This window comes from Neopelma chrysocephalum, unplaced genomic scaffold, assembly GCF_003984885.1.
Source record: "Neopelma chrysocephalum unplaced genomic scaffold, ASM398488v2 Primary Assembly neopelma1_67, whole genome shotgun sequence".
NCBI lineage: Eukaryota > Metazoa > Chordata > Aves > Passeriformes > Pipridae > Neopelma > Neopelma chrysocephalum.
Window position 1 is genome coordinate 676880 of NW_020897726.1, and position 20543 is coordinate 697422.

The 20543-nt window shown below is 37.5% G+C and overlaps 1 protein-coding gene across 2 annotated transcripts in view; it reads left to right on the forward strand.

Moving 5' to 3' along the window:
- ZNF804B (zinc finger protein 804B) overlaps positions 1–8210 on the forward strand; it is a 241376-nt gene extending 233166 nt beyond the window's left edge. For both annotated transcript variants that reach the window (XM_027684731.1, XM_027684732.1), the window contains exon 4: positions 800–8210. In XM_027684731.1, the coding sequence (XP_027540532.1) occupies positions 800–4484 (3685 nt within the window). In that variant the 3' untranslated portion in view covers positions 4485–8210. The remainder of the gene's footprint in view (positions 1–799) is intronic.
- The last annotated feature ends 12333 nt before the right edge of the window (positions 8211–20543 follow it).

Consider the following 20543-nt stretch of genomic DNA (forward strand, 5'->3'; position numbering starts at 1 on the left):
CCCCTTTCTCCAGACCTCAACTGATGGATTGGCTTCCTGGCTCAGTCTCAGCCCTCTCCAGTCACCATGGATCTGTCTGGTGTTCACTGGCCCTGGCCCTAACCTGTGTATTGTCTTTTTAATACAGCTCCAGATGTACAGGAACCTAAGGAAGATACCCCACACAGCAGCCAGTCTTTAATTTGCAGCTGAAATGAGTCTGATATGGTGGCCTCTTGAGTTTAGAGGGTTGAATTTCTCCCAGTTATCTTAAGGATGTTGTGAATGTTCTTCAGACTTGCTCATTCAGGGTGAACCACAGGGAGTGGTTTTCATCTGTATCTAGTCATAGAAAAGTTCAGGATTTAATTTAAATTGAGTACTGTCTACCTTTGAATGATTTGGAGAAATCTGCATCATGAAAGGTAAAACATTGGAGAATTGAGGTCATAATACTTCAAGTTTTATCAAAAACTCACCAACTTTATTTTCCTTTGCTGACATCACATTCTGCTCTGAACTGGCAGAGGTCAAGGAGATTTGGACAACACTCCCAGCCACATAGTGGGATTGTTGGGGTGTCCCATGAAGAGCCAGGATTTGGACATGGTGATCCTTGTGGGTCCCTTCCAGCTCAGCATATTCTATGATTCTATGATTTGATGACTAGACTGCGCATTTACCCTGTAGAAACTTAGCTTTCCCTTGTAACAGCATGAGAGACACCCTCCTTCACCATACAGACGCTGTGAAATGCAAGCTCTGTCATAGCTTGGTTTCTTAATACAGCTTTCTTTTTTCTTTATTTTTTACCTTACAGCATCACTGGGAGTGGACCATTGCTGAAAGCCCCCCGATTGGTCATGGAAAAGCAGCAGGCACCCCATGGCATTTTCCTGTACAAAGGTGGCAAGTTCACAGCCAGTTCTCAAAGAACAATGATGAGTGAAGGACAAGGTTTCTCCAGAGCCATACTAGAGAAACAACAGCTTTTTATAAGCAGGCATCATCCCCCTACTGAAAGACACCGTGCACTTGGAAATCAAGTCTCACAAATGTTCCCAGATAGCACCAATACCTCTCAAAGGGCAGGAGTGTCTTTCTCGTTCTCTAAAAAGGTCCCTTTAAAGCTTGAGTCCTCAGCATCAGTCTTCAGTGAGAACTCTGAAGAAGGAAATGATTGTAGTGAGTCTCCCAATCATAAAAAAAAGCAAGCTATTGAGGCCTGCCATTCTGGCACACTTTTGGAGGAACATGTGAAAGCAAGCTTGGATAAAGGGTCACCTATTACACAAGACCAAATAGATGTGGATAACAGCACATCAAGTCATGCAGCTCCAAAACCTAAAATAGTAAAGGAAAATGATAAAAGTAGTGATAGGGAATTAGAAGAAAAAGTCAGTGCTCATCCTTCATTTTCTAAAGTCAAAATACAGCTTTCAAATTTGGATTTTTCTGGTTCACTGAGAGAAACGGAGCAAGAGAGCAAACTGAATGAATCTGAACAATTCTTAGAAACTCTCATTTCGCCTTCATGCCAGGCTAGCAATTTTTGTATGCAGCTGAACACCTACAAGCACAGCAATGCCCACCTGCCTAACCAGTTATCCGAACTCCCATCCCAGTCAGCGCCTGAGCTGGCACATTCAAGCAACAATAATAGCAGTCCTGGAGTGGTAAAAAGAGAAAGATCTTTGGATATTTCAGAAATCACAAAAGGAAATATGGAAACACGTCCAAAGGAGGCCATGGTTAAAGGATTTAAGCCCCAGACGTTGCCTTTCCTCCATGTATTGAGCAAAGATGGCACCACTGCTCTGCAGTGGCCCACAGAATTACTTTTGTTTACAAAAACTGAGCCCTGTATTTCATACGGCTGTAATCCATTGTATTTTGACTTCAGACTCTCTTTAAATCACAGAAATGGTAAACAGCATGGAACCAACAAAGCAAGCTGTAAAGAGCACTCTAAAAATAATACTGATGAAAATGAACCCTCAGGTTTAATAAAACACAAACAAATGTCAAATGAACAAGATAATCAGTTGTTGAAACCAAAGAAGATGAAAGGTTCCCTGAATCCAAGAAAGGCCAAGCAAAAAGCTGAGTCAGATATAGTGAAAGAAATTAACAAAAATGGTCAGAAATGCATTGCAGATTATTTGAATGAAAATATACCCGAAGTGCCTGCTTACCTTGATGTATCACAAAAGGATTATTTGACAGAAAAAGGTCTTCATACAGCAGCACTGAGAAGACCTTTAAAGCATCATCTTCATAGCTGTGAAAGAAAAAACCAGAACATTAGAAATGAAAGCATTTCCTTTTCTGCTTTTATGTCTAGGATTAAAAAGTCTAAAGCTGCGAAATGTCATTTAATTTATTCTAAAGAAAAATGTGAAAACCAAGATGACTGCGGATCCATTCAAGATGTGGCTAGCTACAGCAGTGATATAAGTGACAGTGGAAAAGACTCTAGTGGAAGTTTCCTTAGTTGTAAATCCAGTTCAAACAGCAGGAATTCAGAGAATGAAGGATGTGGAAGTTACACAAGGTGTTGGAGGTTCCCATCTCCTCAGAAGTCCTCCTCTGGCAGACATTCCAGCTATTCTGACACTTCAGTTAGCAGTACAAGTAGCTGCATGAGTTACATGAGTCCCACATCAAACAATCACAGCAGAAATTATTTGCTCTGTTGTTGTAAAAGAAAAAGCAAGACAGATGAAAGGCACAAATGTAAACACAGAAAGCACAAGTGTATTTTCACTTCAGATGATACAGATGACGATTATCTGTGTCATAGTAGAAGTCACAGAACTAGAAACTGTACTCAGAGGGGCAAAATTAAATATCGAAAATGTTCAATACATAAAGTTTTACAACACAGAGACAGATCTAAACACAGCAGATGTAGACATCGGCATTTTGGCAAAGCTCATAGTAGGAGTAGAAGCTACCACAGATCCAAAAGTTGTTCCACTAGTGATTCAAGAAGCAGCGAAAGATCATCTAGTAGCAGAATCTCAAGAGGCGTCAGTTCAGGATCCTTCTCAAAAGAGACTGACAACTATGACAACAAAACAAAAGAGGATGCCAAAAGAGGTCCTAATGCTGAACCAGGAAAAGCTGAAACTGCACATTACAAATCTCTGAATGTGAATAGTCAGTCAAAAAACTTTGCCACCTGTTCTTATGAAAGCCTGGCAAAAGACATATGTGGAAAAAGGAAATCACTGACAGCCAAGTTACTTTTAGAAAGAGTGCAGTCTAAGAAAGCCCAGGAGCAAATGCACAATTCAGAGAGATTTTCAAACAGTAGTGGGGAAGAATTAAGGGATCGCTCGAAAAGTCACTTTGGTCTTCAGTTCTCGTCATCAGTAGAAGACGTTGCAATGTTACCTTTGCCAGAGAAAGCACTAAGCATAGGTAAAAATGACATGGGCCATAATGAAATCAGTTTGTTGGAAAACAGTGTGAAGAAAAACAACTTGGAAGCATCAGAGATAACTAACGTTACTCTTTCACCTGGCACTGATTATGATCATTGTGTTTTTAAAGACGTAATTCAAATAGAAACAGGCTATCAGAGCCCAAGCATAAAAAGGAACACAGCAATAAAGGAACAACCCAATCTCTTCATTAGTGAAGTGCAACCCTTTATACAAAGCTGTGATCCAGTACCAAATGATTTCCCTGGTGCTTTTCCCTCTAATAGATATTCTGTTGTTGCTAATTCAACAGAGACCAAAGAACTACACGATATAAACATGGACTCCAACGGGGCAGAAGGCAGTTCAGACTCTTTTTGTGACAATGCTATGCAGAAGTATGATGACACAGTAGATGACCTAGAAGTGTACAGTAAATCCACCTCCCCTCCTTTAACGCAGCAGCCTATCACATTTTCACCAGAAGAAGTAGACAAATACAGGTTGCTGCAACTGCAAGCTCAGCAGCATATGCAGAAACAACTTCTGGCAAAACATCTGAAAGTTTTGCCTGCCCCAGGACCAGCTGCCTTCTCTGCAACACCAGCAGTTCCTGCCTTCCCTGTTCAGCAGCATGCTACTGTCACTACCATCCACCACACACTGCTGCAACGCTTTGCTGTTTCAGCATCTGTGCATCCCCACGGCAGTCATCTCTCCCTGGCACCCCTCCACCCACTCTCTCAGGCACATTTTGCCCCCATATCACTTTCTCCATTAGCTCCAGCCTTCATTCCCACCCACCCTGCTTTGCTGACAGGACACCCATTACACTTGGTTTCCACCACACCCCTCCACCCTTCCCCACTGACCTTCCCTGCGCTTCCACACGCTGCATATATCCCAGCCTTATTTACACCACACCTGAACACAGCCACGGCTTCTGCTATACATCCAAATCACTTAGTTCATCCAGTATTCCAAGGGCAAGAGCCCCATCACTATTCTTGCTCTAGCCAGACCCAACAGTTACCTACAACAAAAGAAGTTTTCAGTGTTTCTAGCTACTTAAACTAGCCCAAATGATTTCACTATGGCTCCAAAACCAAATTCAAATAAAATAAAGTATTCACTGTTCAATCACATGTCTGAGGGGAAATCTGTTGTTTTGCTGAGAGCACAATGGCAAAGATTTTAAAGTCCACAATCTGTCTGACAGTATATGAATGTTGATTTTATTCTTGTATCTCTGAGGGAAAGCTGCTTAAAAGCTTCTTTGTGATACTAGCACAAGAAGGATGGGGTGGCTAGTGTCATTCTACAGAATGTTTGAAAAGAATAGCCCGAAGTGAAGTCTATGACTCTCAGGAGGAATGGGACCACAGCACCCAGACACAATGTGATTGAGTATATCAAAACAGGTGAGGGATTTAAAGTAGCGCAATTTAAAGTAGAGCACTCTTGAAACACCTCAAAGATTTGATTTTTCTGTGTATATATGAAATGCTCCAGTTCTTGGTTTGGTTAAGGTGGTTCTGAACAAAAAATAAGGTATCTGGGACCACCAGTCCCTGGGATTTTCTCCTGGTTGAAATAAACTGGGGTGGCTCAGAGGGAGGGATGATGAGTTAACACAGGAAGAGGAGGGATCGCAACAGCATCTTGAAGATACTTTAGTGATTTCATCCCTGACATATGTTGCTTGGACAGTGTAAAGGGATTCCAGTCAGGCCACTGGTACATTACAAAAATATTCCCTTAGCATAGAGAGCTCTGTGCTAGCACAAGCGGGCTGCTGCTTTTCTCCCTGAACCAAGCATCCAAGAAGGCAATGAAGCCAAGTTCTTTGGCATTACCTGTGTATGTATCATAGGGTATGTCAGGGGTGAGCTGCAGTAGCCCAGAACTGCCAACAACCAGTGCTGGCTTTGAACCCCAGAGGTCCTTGGCCAAAACTGCAACACTTCTTTCCTATCAAACAGAGCTCTGACATGTGGAAGAGTCTTTCCCAAAGAATGTGTAGATATCTTTCATCCCTTTCACAAACAACAGAAACAATTGGCTGGTCCTATAAATTCATGCTGATACTCATAAAAATGCAGAAGTAAAATTCTGAGCAGCTCTCCAAAAACTGGTTGTCCAGGTTGTCTCAAAGAAAAACATGTCATAGTACTCAGCATTTAAAGGTATATTGAATCTAAACAAATATGTCAAGATTCTCGCATGGCTTCCTAAACTCTCAACAAGCAAATTGAAATCCTGAATCCACAATGTTTGAATGCATGTATCCAACCTTCAGAGTAATGTGTGGTTGAAATTGTTCATAATAACTGTATGTCTGGAAATAGGTGAGGACTTCAGCATCTCTTTGAATGGCATAGTTTGACTATTTTATAATGCTTCTAACTCAACATGAGATTTGTAGCATGAAATTAAGTTCGTAATTGTCATTAGACTGCAGGCATTTTTCCCAACATAATTGGACCATGAAGTATCCAGCAGACAGTACCTGTTTGTTTGTATTAAAAACATTTGAAATAATTTCAATTCATTTGCAATAAGGTAATGCACAATTAAAAATATATCTTTCAGAATCAATATAAAACACATTTTAAAAGTTTTGGAGGAATTTTATTCCATTTTATTCAGCTATCTGAATCAACTGAGAAATCTAATTGCAATTAAGTTGTGTATTTAAAATACAAAAGGACCAATTTTCTTAGTCTTAATCAAACTAGATTGATCCATTGCAATAAAATGGAATTGTTTTCATTTCTAAAAGCAGCTGCTTTAGCATAAACTGGTATTATGTCAAACTTTTCAAATGACTTTACAAGTTGCAACTGTTTGCTGTCTTTTCAAAGTTTGTATTTTTAAAGTAGCTTTGAATGTTTAATGTTTTAGACATTGAATAAAAACTATCAGAAAAAAAAATGGGGACTGAGCAGAAGCAAAACATTTTTGTGTTGAGAAATGTTGTTGAAACCAGCACTGTCAAATATATTTTGATTTGATTCCCAGCTTATTTATTAGTCTCATTAACCAAATGGATTCATGCCATTTTGGAGTTACTTATCTGTATGTAAGTAGCATATAAATTATGTTTAATTTTCTGATTTTAATTGCAGGGAACTTCTTTAATCAAAATTATTGCTTCAGAATTAAGGAGGTCAAAATTTTTCTTGGAAAAGATGTAAAATTAAATATTTCTACAGTTTAAAAATTCTTCTTTTTAATTTTGGCTGAAAATCTTCCCAAATTAAGATCTGAATTTGCATATCATTTCTATGCTTCTGCAACTTTATTTTCTGAGAATAAAGCATATTTCACTGATTGTGATTTAACACCTCCGAAAATTATTACTTGCTTGGATGGAGATCACTCGCTCAGTGGACCACTTGGAAACGTTAGTCATAACTCTGTAGAAATATTCTGAACTGGCCATCTAAAGTAGCAAGTCAATCTGTGCCCTGGAAGAGGCTGACTAAGCTGCATAGCCATGACCACCAGTTCAGGGCTAATACCAACCTAAAAAATGCATTTCCATCCCTACAAACTTTTAAATTTATGGGCCCAGTTTCATTTCTATTGAAGCAAACCCTGCTGTTCTCATTGTATATAAGAGTTCATTTGTATCCTAAGTAGATAACGAAAAAAGAAAAATATGGAACTAAGGAATGATGGGCTAATCTAATCTTTAATGTGTGTACACACATTTTGTATCCCTGCTTCTTACAGACAATGTTAACGTTGTAGAAATTTCTGTGGCAAAAAACCTAACCAATTGAAACTTAACCATATTCTACTACATAGATGATTTATGGAAAATAGATACATATCTTTCCCATAACATATGCACAATACAATGGGATTCTAGAAGAAACAAAATCATAGGATGTCGATGCATTATTGTATATACCAATACGGTAAGGCAAATAAATTGACAATGGAGATTAAATTTAATTCTTGGAACAATGAGAATTAGGATTTTGAGAGGTTTTGATGGGGAAAAAAAGAGAGATTAAGAACAGAAATAACACAGTAGCAAAACAGTAATCATTGACTACTGAACAAAGGGAATGTCCAATATCATTTTTAATACAAAGAAAGGATTTTCTTGGAGAAATGTAATAAAGCTATCAGCACAGCTGAAATTATATATTCTCTCTAATTGCTACCATATTTGATTTTCATCAGTAAGGTACTTTAAATATGTATCATTATAATTATTAAAAGCATTATTGAACCCAATGTATGGAGCCATGCTACAATTTTGATTTTATTCAAATAGATTTTTAAAAGAGTTACAGTATCCTCATGGCAGTGATATAGACACACCAAGTTAATAATCTATTTTAGCTTGATTGTATGTTCTTGATACATAATCCAAGGAAACAGGTCACCCACACACTAAAATTCCTATAAGAAACGTTTCCTCAGTTACACCATGATAAATTTTTTTGTTGTTGCTGTTTGGGAGTTTTATTTGTAACTGAGGTACCTCTGGAATACATTCAAGATGTATATTTGTTGTGCAGATTTGCATAAAAATGCCATTTGATCAGATTGATTTTAAAAGTGTCAAGTTTATATTTAAAACTGGATAATACTCTGGCTAGTATAATATGTAAACTAGTAATTTTGTTTTGTATTCTCTGTATAAAGTGTTTTATATTATACAGTAGCTAAGTGAATTGCACTATTGTACATGCAATGCGACTTTTTTTTTAGCTTATTCAAGGAATCCCTGGGAATGTAGTTTAATGCAATAATATTTTTTTTCAATAAAAAGGCTTACTGGTATAAAGAGTGTCAGTCATGTATTTTTAATGTAAAGCATACCAAAAGGCAGCAACATAATAAAATGCAGAATGATGCAAACATATTCTGTATTTTAATCTGCAAAACTGAAATACGTTTAATTCATTCCTGTGGCTATAATCCTGAAATTTCTTAGAATGTTTCCTAAAGATTTTAGTATGTGTTGAAAAAGTGGGTTGTTTAAATGGAACTGAAAATAAATATTCCTTTAAAAAAATTATTCTATCGATGTGGTTTTTCCATGTACTTTTAGTGAATAAACATCCTCCTGGATATTTTTATGCACTGATAACCTATAACTCATCAGGTTGCACAAATAATGTCTCTGAGCTATGATTCTTAATGCTTGTATAGCAGGACCTTGGGTAAAGAAGCTAACAGTAGGATCAAAAAATGTATCATTTATTCGCCCTTCAAGCATACTTTAAAACTTTACATAGTTGTGGTAAGTATCACTTAATCCCATGTTTTCTCTTTTATGTTGTATTTTTCCAGTTTATTTATTGCGTCCTTTTCCATCTGTCTTTCATCTTTATTGTAAACTTTCAGATGTAAGGCTTTGGCTTTGGTCATGTAGGTACTCAGCTTCAGGGGTCTGAGAAACTACTGCTGTACTACTTGTAAGGCTAGTTATAGCCACCAGTAAATAGTTTCATTAGTGTCATGCCTCCAAGTGAGCACAACAATTGAAGTAAGGTGAAAACAAGTGTCTGCATGGGTACATGTAAGATAAAACTCTGTGGTTTTGAGGTATGATGTGACAGAGGTTATATTCTGTTAGACATATCTGCATAGCTGGAAATACCGTGGCCAGTCTCTGGGACCAAATTAATCGACAATGCAGTGACATGTCATGACTCAGGCATTCTATAAAATCTTGAAATCACAGCAAATCAACAGAGACATAATTGACACAGTGTATCTAATTCCATTCAATTACATTTCTTCATCCAGTTGTTTCGTAATAAAAACAAAATTCAGAATTAGAAAAACTTACATAAACAGTGTGTGTGTCTGAAGGAAATCCCCTGCAAATCAATATCTATGCCACTACCTGTCAATTATAGTAAGTTTCCAGTTGAGATCAGATGTCACCTCTTTGTTGCTGAACAAACCTTGATACAAGCTGGGAAAAAAAACAAAACAAAATGAAAAATCCCCCCAGAAAACAAAACAAAACCACAAACAAACAAAACCAAAATAAAAATCTTGTTTTGACCAGGTTGCAATATGTGAACAGATGAAGTTGTCCACACCTTCCTATTCCTGGTAAAGTTAGCTACAACGCCAGCAAAACCTTTCCTACAATTTGCTGGGAAGCAAGTGCATAACGTAATTATAGGAAGTAAGCATCTTAATATATATTTTATACAGAGATATAAAGAATCTCTGGGAATGCATTTCATTACCTTTCTCTGTCTAGACACTAGGCACAATGACAACAACCTGTGGGAATAACAGGAATCTGCAAGTCAGTAAACTGCACTGCTGCCTTGCTGAGACTGGGACATACTGTTGCAATGTGCTTGAACATTTCTCTGCCCCAGGGCTGAGGCGAATTAACACGTTAACATTTCAGGTCATGAAAATATACTCAGCCTCTTCAGGACCATGAGAACGAACCTTAAGTCAGCATGTTACTTGTCTACAAAGCACGTAGTAATTTTAAAATACTTTCTATTATTCTTCAGTGAACACATTATTTTCTCTAACAGAAAACACAGAAGAAGCCAAACAGCCAATTGCAGAAATTATAGACAGAAATAAATCTACAATTACGGCAATGAGTGTTTATTTTAAACATCTACTGCTTAACAGTGACCAATCTGTTTTGTCAATGTGCTGAAACGTGCTCTTGGCTGAGATGTCAAGTAGTAGATACATGACTGTCTTAAAAGAAGATTCAGCCCAAACTCATTTTTTATGGTCTAGCTATATAACCCTAAAAATAAATATAAGGTTGAAAAGCTTGATAGACTTCCACCAAGAGGTATAAACAGTTCTGCTGCCTCTACTTAAGAGACCATCTTAAACTCATATTACACACAAAAATCAATATTTCATTCTTATGAACCAATAAACTTTTTAGACCAAATAACTTTGGCATTTGCAAATCAATAAATTAAATGTATTTGCATATAAATACAATTTTATAAATTACATTATAAATGTAATTTTACATATAAAACTGTTTTGTGTAGTCCAAGCTGTGTATGTGTGCAAATCAGCAATATTAATAAATAAATCATTGCAAGTGGAGTGAGCCAATTAGTCTCAGACAGCCACAAACCACCTATTTTTACATAAAGCAATATGTTCTGTACAAAAATAGTTGAATTATAATTTTCTTTCTTCTTTTTTTGCAAGTAATTTATGGGCTGTTTTCTTCCAGTCCCAGTTGGAAACCTTACAAAATTTAATTGAAATAGTTATGTGTGTGTTGGTGAGGTGGGATATGTTGTCTTAAGGATGAACAATTGGACCTAGTAGAAACTTATACACCTCACAGCTGAGCGTGAACCCGTGTGAACCTCATGAAGTTCAACAAGGCCAAGTGCAAGGCCCTGCAGCTGAGCTGAGGCAATCCCAAGTACAAGTACAGGCTGAGTGGAGAATGGATTGGGAACAGCCTTGGGGAGGAGGACTTGGGGTGTTGGTGGATGAGAGGCTGGACATGACCTGTCAATGTGCGCTCGCATCCCTGAAAGCTAACCTGGGGTACATGAAAAGCAGTGTGGCCAGCAGGCCAAGGGAGATGATTCTGTCCCTCTACTCTTCTTTTGTGAGACCCCACCTGGAGTACTGCATCCAGCTCTGGGGTTCTCAGAAGAAGAACATGGACCTATTGGAGCAGATCCAGAGGAAAGACAATAAGTCGATTACAGGGCTGGAACATTTCACCTATAAACACAGGCATAGAATTCTGCATGTAAATCAAAGATGTAGAAGTAGGAAATACTGTTAATCAATTGCTGCATATTTTCACATGTGAAATATTGCAGAGTTCCTGAAAAAGGAGAGGTTTTTTCTCCCGTCCCTCTTGCTTAGAGAGTGTAAATTTGCTGAGTAAATGCTTATCTGTCAGCTGTCCACATTGTTATGAATAGAAAATCCTATCCTCATCAGAGAAAGTGAAAACACTAGAAATGCTTGCTCTGTGCTTATACCAGGATTTCTCTGGCAGGATTCCAGTATTTTTGAGAGTGCACTCCATTTTCAAGTGAGTTTGCTTTCTCCAGAGGGGTGGAGTACCTATGGGTTTGAAGGTGGAGATGCAACTAGTCTCTTCTGCTTAAATTTTGATCCTATTAATTTAAGTTCCAAATAAAGACATCCACATCCAGAGATAGATAACCAAATTTGATCCAAGGATAGATAACCAAGCCTTGGTCTACTATTTTTCTAGTAATTTCTTGAAAGGTCTCTGAGACTTAAAATACTTAATGCTTTTGTTACTACAGTACTGGCATTTAATGCTGACATAACTTTAATCTTTAGAAATGAGCTTTCCCACCACAAGTCCCCCTCTCTTAGCTCTCCTCTGATTTTATTTTCTTAAATGATGTTTTAGATCAGCAGTTCTTATTGGTTTTTTTTGTAAACTATGTGGGTCAAGGTCACATTTAACAATAAATCTTATTGTGGGTTATGATCAGGGCATATGAGTTGAAAATAACTTCGCCTCAGTGTTTCCCGCCCCCACTTGCTGTTCACAAGAGAAATTCTCAGATGCTGAGGGTCAGTGATGGTGCCAAAATGGGATAGCAGAAGGAAAGAAATTAGCACAAGGGTTGCCTGTAAATAATAAAGGTTAAAAAAACATGTGCAAAGTCTGAAGAGCAATGTGAGAATTGTGACACCTGAAGAAAAGGGTATGTTAATTCCAGAGGGTGCAAAGAACATCAAGGAAAGGTTGGACTCACAATGGATAAAGCCAAAGAGGTTTGCAAGCTCAAATAAGACCTCAGATTAGCAGCTGTAATTACTGAAGTCAATAAAATCAAGACAAAAATTTCTGATGGGATTTTTTGCTCATGGTAGGCTGTAATTTTAAAAAAAAAAATTTTTCCCAAATCTGCTCTGAGTCAAGTCCTAGGACGAAGAGGGTCAGACAATTATGAAAATTGATGAATAACTACAAGTGTTTCATAGTGTATACAAAGACATGTTTAGCTACCAAATAAATGTTTATTTAGTTCTTAGATTACTTGATGATATCTGTTCATTCTTACATTCAAAGCATCAGGTTATGGGATAGTTTTGAGCAAGTATAAGCAAACAACATGAAACACTTCAACCTGGTGAAGTCAATTCATCTGGTTTTATGAACAGGGGAAATGAGCTACAGCACCATTTGAATCTCAAGATAGTTGTATCCTTGGTGAATTTTAACCTAAATAATTAATTAAAAATCTGTTAAATGGAAAAACATTAATGTTTAACATTAAAATTTTTTGTAGAGAGTTAACATTTTTTCTAGGAAATAGCCAGGGAATGAAAAACTGCAAATAATAATTTAGGAAAATAGTGTTTGTTATATTCAATAATCTGTTTGATGTATCAGTAACCCAAGAAATTGTGGTGTCTTTCAAAAGAGACCTTTACCTGGTTCTTCCTCACAAAGCTAACCTGAGGCAGAAGGATGTCTTTTCTGGAGCACTAACACTGAGTATAGTTATGATGAATTAATTACCAAATTCTCCATAGAAGAAAATTTGGGGTAGCTAAGGCAGCAGTTTCACAAGACGAGCAGCAGTTCCTCTACTTTGGTGGACTAGTTGTCCATAAAAGGTAATATAGAGGTATAGACAATACACGGCAGAGCATTAGTAAGCTACAAGCTACAAGCCTAGGTATGTTTTCCATATAATTACTGAAAGACGCCCACTGAAATCTGTAGACACACGGATATGCCTGGTAGTACGACATTTCAAAGCACTATAGGCTTCTCATGACTCAGAATCAGCATATATATTAAGGAGAAAAAAAATCCAAACCAAACCAAGTTATAAAATCTGAAGTGTCTCCTTAATAAAAAAATTAACTAAAAATTTCAAGCATGCCTTGATACCAAAAATATACATTAATTCTAACCCAAAAATCCTTATAGAACTGTAAATTACATAAACACTTTAATCATGCTGTAAAATTCCTTTTGCCCATGCAACACAAATCCTTTATCTCTTCATGATTGGACCATCATGATGATGGCAGATCTTGTAAAATGAACACCAAGAACCACATAGTATTTTATCGTGTTGTCAATGCAGTAGACACTTGGTTTAAACTGTTCTGATCCATTTTTTCTAAGGTCACTCGTGTGCAGCTGGAAGCAGAGAAAGAGTTAGACTTTTGCTAAGGGTCTATTTTCAAAGTACTACGGAAAGATTTAGCCCCATAATTCAGATTATAGGCAATACATTTGAAAACCTTTGTGACCTTTAGGTTAGAATATATGGGTTAATATGGAACTTGATTTTTTCCTAAAAATTTCTGAGGAAATTTGCTTTAGAAATTCATAGTGGATAGAGATATGACCAGCATGATCGGATAGGTTCAAACTGAGAAACCCTCGACAGTTTGGAAAACTGAGAACATTGCATGAAAATCACAGCACAGTCATATCTGTGAGCTCCTGTTAGAAAAGAAGTTTTAACTTTCCCTCAGAATTTCTTTGGCCTTCAAAAATCCAAGAATAAACTCACTATGTATCTCTCCTGCTGAATAGCTTTCAGGTCTAAGCACACAAGTACTCAGTGATTATGGGAAAACTTAATGTTGAATCAAATAATGGCTTGACCTTACACTCTCTGTTTATGTGCTACTGACTTCTCATAAGCTCTTTCAGCAAGAACAATGGGCTCCAGAATCTCAGAGATACATTATGGGATACCCATGGCGCTGAAATACACTGCAATAGAGAGTGGCCTACAAACTGCCCTAGTATTTGTGTCTGCTTCCCTCCATCTCCGTAGACCAGGGCTTAGAGTTTTCCAGACCAGAAGTCAAGGCGCACTCTTGCCTCCTGTAGGTGTGATAGATACACACCAGTGCTCCCACGATACATTGCGTTAACAGATCTGCAACCAAAGCTCTCTGTGTTGTGGAAACTACACAATCAACTCATTACATACAGCATTTAAGAATCTTCCCGTCTAAATGAGACTGCATAAAATATAGATGTCCACTTCTCCTTGTGTTCCTCAAAAACTGAAGAACTCATGGGCTCATCCCACTTTCCACAGGATCACTAGAATTGCCCTTTCTAGGTGCTTACCTTTCCCCACTGAGCTTACAAGGTGCCTATATGGCAACTTGAGCTACATTTTAGAGTTCAAAGTAGATCGCCAGTGTAAGATACATATTGCTATACTTTGGACAACTGGAAATTTTTGAAACTCAAAACTGGATTCACTAGAGTTCGTCATTATAGAAGTACTACTCCTGCTTAGGACTAGAAGAGGAAATCAAGATGGAAATCGAGCAAACCTTTATTTTCAACTATTTATAAAGAGATGTCTATGAAATGCCTGCACTGGCAGAAGTCAAAAGAGGGCTGACATTTCAATTATGGGTAGGTTTAGCTCCAATACTTTACAAGAGTTGTCTAGAATTATTCACCAAAATATTTAGTGAAAAATATAAGATGAGAATTAAATTTTTAAACAACTCATGGCCAAATTATGACATTAAAAGGGTTAAACTTAAATATGTTATTTGCTTCATATTATTTGTTCAAGTGAAATGACAATGAAACTAACTTTACCTGTTTGTACATGTTTAAGTAAATTAAGTTTACATGTTTGTACACAGCACCATATTTGCTTCTTGTTTTAATTATTACATTTTTCTTCTTTCTCCATACCTTTCATCAGATGTTGGCTTTCAGTGCTAGTTTGGTATTAGTTGGTATTAAAAAGTCATTAATATTCTGTATGTCACATAAACATTCTTTACAGTATCTTTTTTTCACCAACTTTAACTGCTAGAAATGAATGAAAGATGCAGCAATGGAACATTTTGAAAGGTTTTCTCAAAGAAATGTGTGGGACTATCTTTGACGTGAGTCCAAAAAATCCATAGTAACAAGTGTAGATAAAATGATAATCACAGAAAGAAAATGACAGGCCAAAAGAGGGAGTCTTTAAAGACTTTTCTTTTGATAAGATGCAATTATGACAGAAAGCAATATTATTGAGATCATGGTGTTTACTCTCTGACAAACCATTAAAGCATCTGCTACAAAGCTGGAGCAAAGGACATGCCAGAGCATGATAGTCATAAATAGACCTAAGATGATGATATAGCACGGTCTTCTGCAAATAGTCATTGCACACATCTATGGCCCAAACAACACTGCAAAGAATATTTCTCAGCCTCAGTTGGTCAACTCTACTCTTCCTGATGTGTTTCAGACCACAGTGAATAAAGGGAAATAAAAACCTGATATGATATCTAGAAAGCCTCACTGGGGAACAGATTGTTTTAGAAAATTTAAAGGCAGGAGGAGGCCCGAGAGGGGGCAGAAATCCTGGGAGGGAGCTTGCCCTGTGGCAGGGTGAAGGGGAGGAAAGCTCCCAGGCTGTGGCTAGCAAGAGGAATGTGCAGCTGCACTGCTCAGCTTGCACAGAAAAAGGCTTTACAGGCTGAGCCTGGCCCAGATGAGACAAACACAGCATGGAGGTTACCATGCAGCCTACGAAAGCAAATTGCCCTTCAAAAGAAAGATGGCTCATGTTAACCCTCTTCAGTTAATGTGAGCTGCTGTGCTTAAATGAGCATGAAGACACAATCTAAGGGAAGGACAGCTCTCACATCCACATAAATCCCATGGTGGAGGAGGCATGTAATCAGGGTTGATTGCCATAATGTCTGTGCTTTATTGGAGATGCTGTTCTTTGTATACAGATTTTGTACTGCATAAACCCATTCAACCCTATTTTCCAACCTGGAAATATTACTTTCATAGCTAAATAACTAGAGGTTCTACCTTTAAATTGTGACACTGGAGTATATAAAAATCCATTTAAGCAACCTACAGAGCTGCTTATAAACTGAGTACAGCTGTAGCAGATGGTACTCATGCCAAGGTGGAGAAGAACTTCATACACTGTACATAGGACTCATTAAGCTTGTCTTGGAAGAATAGAAACAGCAGTTGGATATGTATTAGCTATGGATATCTTCAAAGCATAAGCTGCCAAGCTATTACAGCTAGTGCCTGAAGATAAAAGTTTCTCAGGTAGCTCCCATTAGGACCCAACAATTCATTAGAATGTGCTCAGAGCATATATTACACCACATGAGCTGACTATAGGTCTCCAAATAAGGACATAAACTGCTGAGATGTGACAGAGGAAATTCAAGGTATTTATTGTGCACAAAAGAGCTTGTACCCGTTGTGGTTCTTAAAACAATAGTTTGACAATCCTGTGCCACTGATTCTATTTTGTAGCTGCCCAATTCCACGCATTAAACCCAGGGATTATATTACCTATCTTGCAGGATTGTATTACCTGTATTCCAAAGATCTCAGAGTAGTGATATTCTGAAGAAAATAACTAAAGGCCTATGTTTTGAAATAAGTAAGCAGGATAATTTTCAGGCTTCTATGCAAAGACAGAGAAGCACGATGATTTCTAAAATAAGGTTCAATCAGTAGGTGTGCAATAGAGTCCATGTAATTTCCATGAAATTATACTTGTGACTCTGGAAAAGTTGAGCCCTCACAAATATCAGTGTTCACATATATGTCTACATCTATTCACAGACAGCTGAAGCAGATTTCTGTCCTCACCCTTATCTCACTATCAGAATGACTCTATCACCAGTGTGCATCCCCAGTCATCTAACAAAATCTACACTTGTTCACACACAGAGAAGGTATTGACATTTTAGCCATCTTATGGATGCTGTTCTCCACACATGATGGGGAGGATTTATAAACTCCAGTATATGAGTGTTCTGGAATGGTCCAGGCCCCTGCACTGTGCCGTTTGCATGGTGGCAGCAGGGTCTACTTTTGCTGCCACTATAGATGTGCAGAATAGACTTACTCAGAATCTAGTGGTGCTTGAAATCTAAGACCAGAACCAAATTTTGCAGCTCTAGTTCAGTTCTATTCTTATCATCTTAATTCACCTTGACCACTTTAAATCTCTGTCCTCCTTGCTAAGTCCCTCCGGAGACCATGCTTTCCACCTGAATAATCCTTTAACACAGACATCCTCTGCTTCCATCTCTCACTTTCTAGTGTAAATTGTCATAATGCAAAAGTATACAGTATTTTAGATCTATGCTTAAATTATAAAATGCGAGCTTCTGTCACACTGGGGCCCTAAGGCTTTTTTTAGGATCGGGCTGCTACTGCCAGAAATAGGGTGCTGCAATTGAATCTGTGTTATGATTTTATATTCTGTATGATACCAGGCTTTCAAGTTGGACATATTTACATGTACATTTGATAACATCTAATATATGCACACAGCTAAAATAAAATTTTCATGATGGTAACAAATCACATGCAGGCTCTGATGAGTTCCTTCCCTTATGCTAAACTCCACACATCTTAGTGAACTTCTGCATCGGTTCACATCCTGGAACAACATGATGCACACATCATATATCTGTGGGAAAGTACAAATATACACTGTCCTATGACATCAACAATAAATCAATTATGTGTGATAGCTAAAATTATGCTTGTTTCTATAAGTTACCAGATGAGAAGAGTATTTTCCATTGCATTTTTGTTCCATTTTCAATCTCAATTAAATGTAGAGTAATCAAGTTCACCTGCATTGTGTCGAGGATTAGAAGTGTTGCTTCAGACTGTGTGTTTGAGGGTATTTGTGGTAAAAAAAAAATGGTACAGACTGGCAGGAAAAACTCACTGACCTAAAAATAATGCATTATTATGAAACTGCTAATTGACACTAACCAATATATGTAAGAAACACTAGAATTAAGAATTTCTATTTAAAAGGAGAAAAACAAGCTTAATTTGCTCTCATAAAAGTCTTATTAATTTTTCTTCTACCTCTAGGTAATCATTGGAGGGAGTTGCCTATGAAGAGACATTTCAAGTGAGCTCTGAACCTACTACTCAAAGGATCTTCCTTAGATTGGGCAAAAGACTGAAGAACTAAGTGACACATTTCTGCTCAATGAACAAAACCGTAATGAATTTAAAGGAAATGATAGATTTTATCATCTTATGGCAAGTCCACTGATGAGCATCTGGGTTTTGATGGCATACTGATTATTGATGGTCCAAACTTATTAAGCTTTCCAGTCTCTTTGTTCACAGAAGTAAATCAACACAACAGAACGAATTAAAAAGAACACTAAAATTACTTCTTATAGTTTTACTGAAATGCTTTATGAATTCTTATATCTTATGGGCAGATGGAACAATTCAAAGGTCTTATTTTCTAAAGGTATCTCATTATTTTATTGCTTATGAAAACTCCCTGCCTTTCACAAATAGTCAGCAAAGAAAGATTTTGCTGTGTGCTGTGAACTACTGTGGATGACTCCCAAGCGGCAGAGAAAGATAGAAATATTAACACCTCGCAATGGTAACGTCTCGATGGTGCTTCTGACATTCTTTCAAAGTTTCAGATGCCACATGTGAAGTGATGTTTCACACAAGGTACTTTAAACATTTTTTAAACCTAACGCATATGAATGCACTGGAAGTCAAAATTAACAAAACATGGGGATATTTTGCATAAGCAATTCTGCTTGAGGAAAGTCTCACAAGTTATATCATGAGCTATTCAAAAAATCCCAATCTTCTTCTTTCAGTATTTTCGCAAAAACATCACATTATTTTCTCATTTCTTGATTAAAAAAAAAAATGATTAAAGGCCCATAACACTAGAAAAATTTCATTTTCCTCCCTCAAGACCATGCCTAAAGTTGGACTTCTTATCTAATTTCCAGAAGATATCCTGCTTTATCAGGAATTTTCCTGCTCAGGTGACCAAGACATGATGAACAATATACTTGAATGCAACTGGCTGAAGCTTGGGTTCCTGAAACACAAAAATTAATCACCTGAGTACAAGGAGGAGCCTAGGAAAGTACTCTGCAGGTCAGAAACAGCACTGAGATCTCATAGCAGTGAAAAGTTTCTTTTACAGAAAAGACTTTTCCTCCAAACAGATACTATGCCTTCCCTTCCATTATTTCAGCTCTTAAACCCAATTTTATTCCATTTTCCTGATCTGAAGTGATTTTCCATCACTTCTATTGTAAACTCTGAACCTTCTGTTCCTTGTTATTTCTGATTCTATTACTCTGTGACATTTTGCTATACATTTTCATTTTCTTTACCTTTCCACCAAAATATTATGACACCAGACACCAGGTCTCTCAAGAATTAAACTATCCATTTTCTCTAAAGACTGTAGCAACTGAGCAGGTGACCAGGTATTGCAAAAACAGTGTTATATATAAGCAAGAAGATTGCTGGCATGGTAGTAGAAAGGTCATGGGAACCCTCCTCAAGAAGTGGTGTTTGGATACTTAGGAGTCCCATTTCATTTCTTGCATCAGCAGCCAACCCAAGGACACTGCCCTAGATTGGGACTTCTGGTTTACTTATATCTGGACTCTTGATGTGATAGATAAGAGGATAATTTTTACACATTCAATTCACTTTGATCCAGTCTACCATCTCCTAGAAAAAAAGTCACTGGGTGAGGTATGGCCCTTAAAATAAAAGGAATAAAAGAGGAACAGAACGAAAGACCTTATTTCTTGAAAAAGAGGGGAGTAATAACTTTTTTTTCCTGCTGCAATTTCTTTCCTACCAATGGGACTTTGTATGAAATTATGGGTTATTTCTGTTTCCTTATTTAGCTGGTGCAGGACTGCACTGAACTGCTCTGTGTCACACTGGAATGTGCTGTACCTGTAGGATGGCAGCACATAATATGATTCAAGGTGGCATTTTTCTCTAGGCTCACTCCTAGTGTTTCAGACAAACCTGCAGTAACCACAGAATGTTTAAGCTTTATGCACATGTAGTGCAGCCTTAAAACTAGTGAGGAAAAACATAGTGAGAAAGCAGTGAGAAATACCTTTTTGAGACATGACCAGTATCTGTTTTCTTTGAATTCAGATGGTCAATCTGACAGCTTTCTACATGTTAGTGTTCATAGAGTTTTCCAGTTTCCTAGAAAATAGCCTATTAGAGAACAAGATGGTACAGACTGAATTCATGGAAGTCTTGGTAAAGATGCAATTTCTGAGATATTACCACGATACACAGACCAGACCTGTGGCTCTTCTGCATGAGTGGACAGT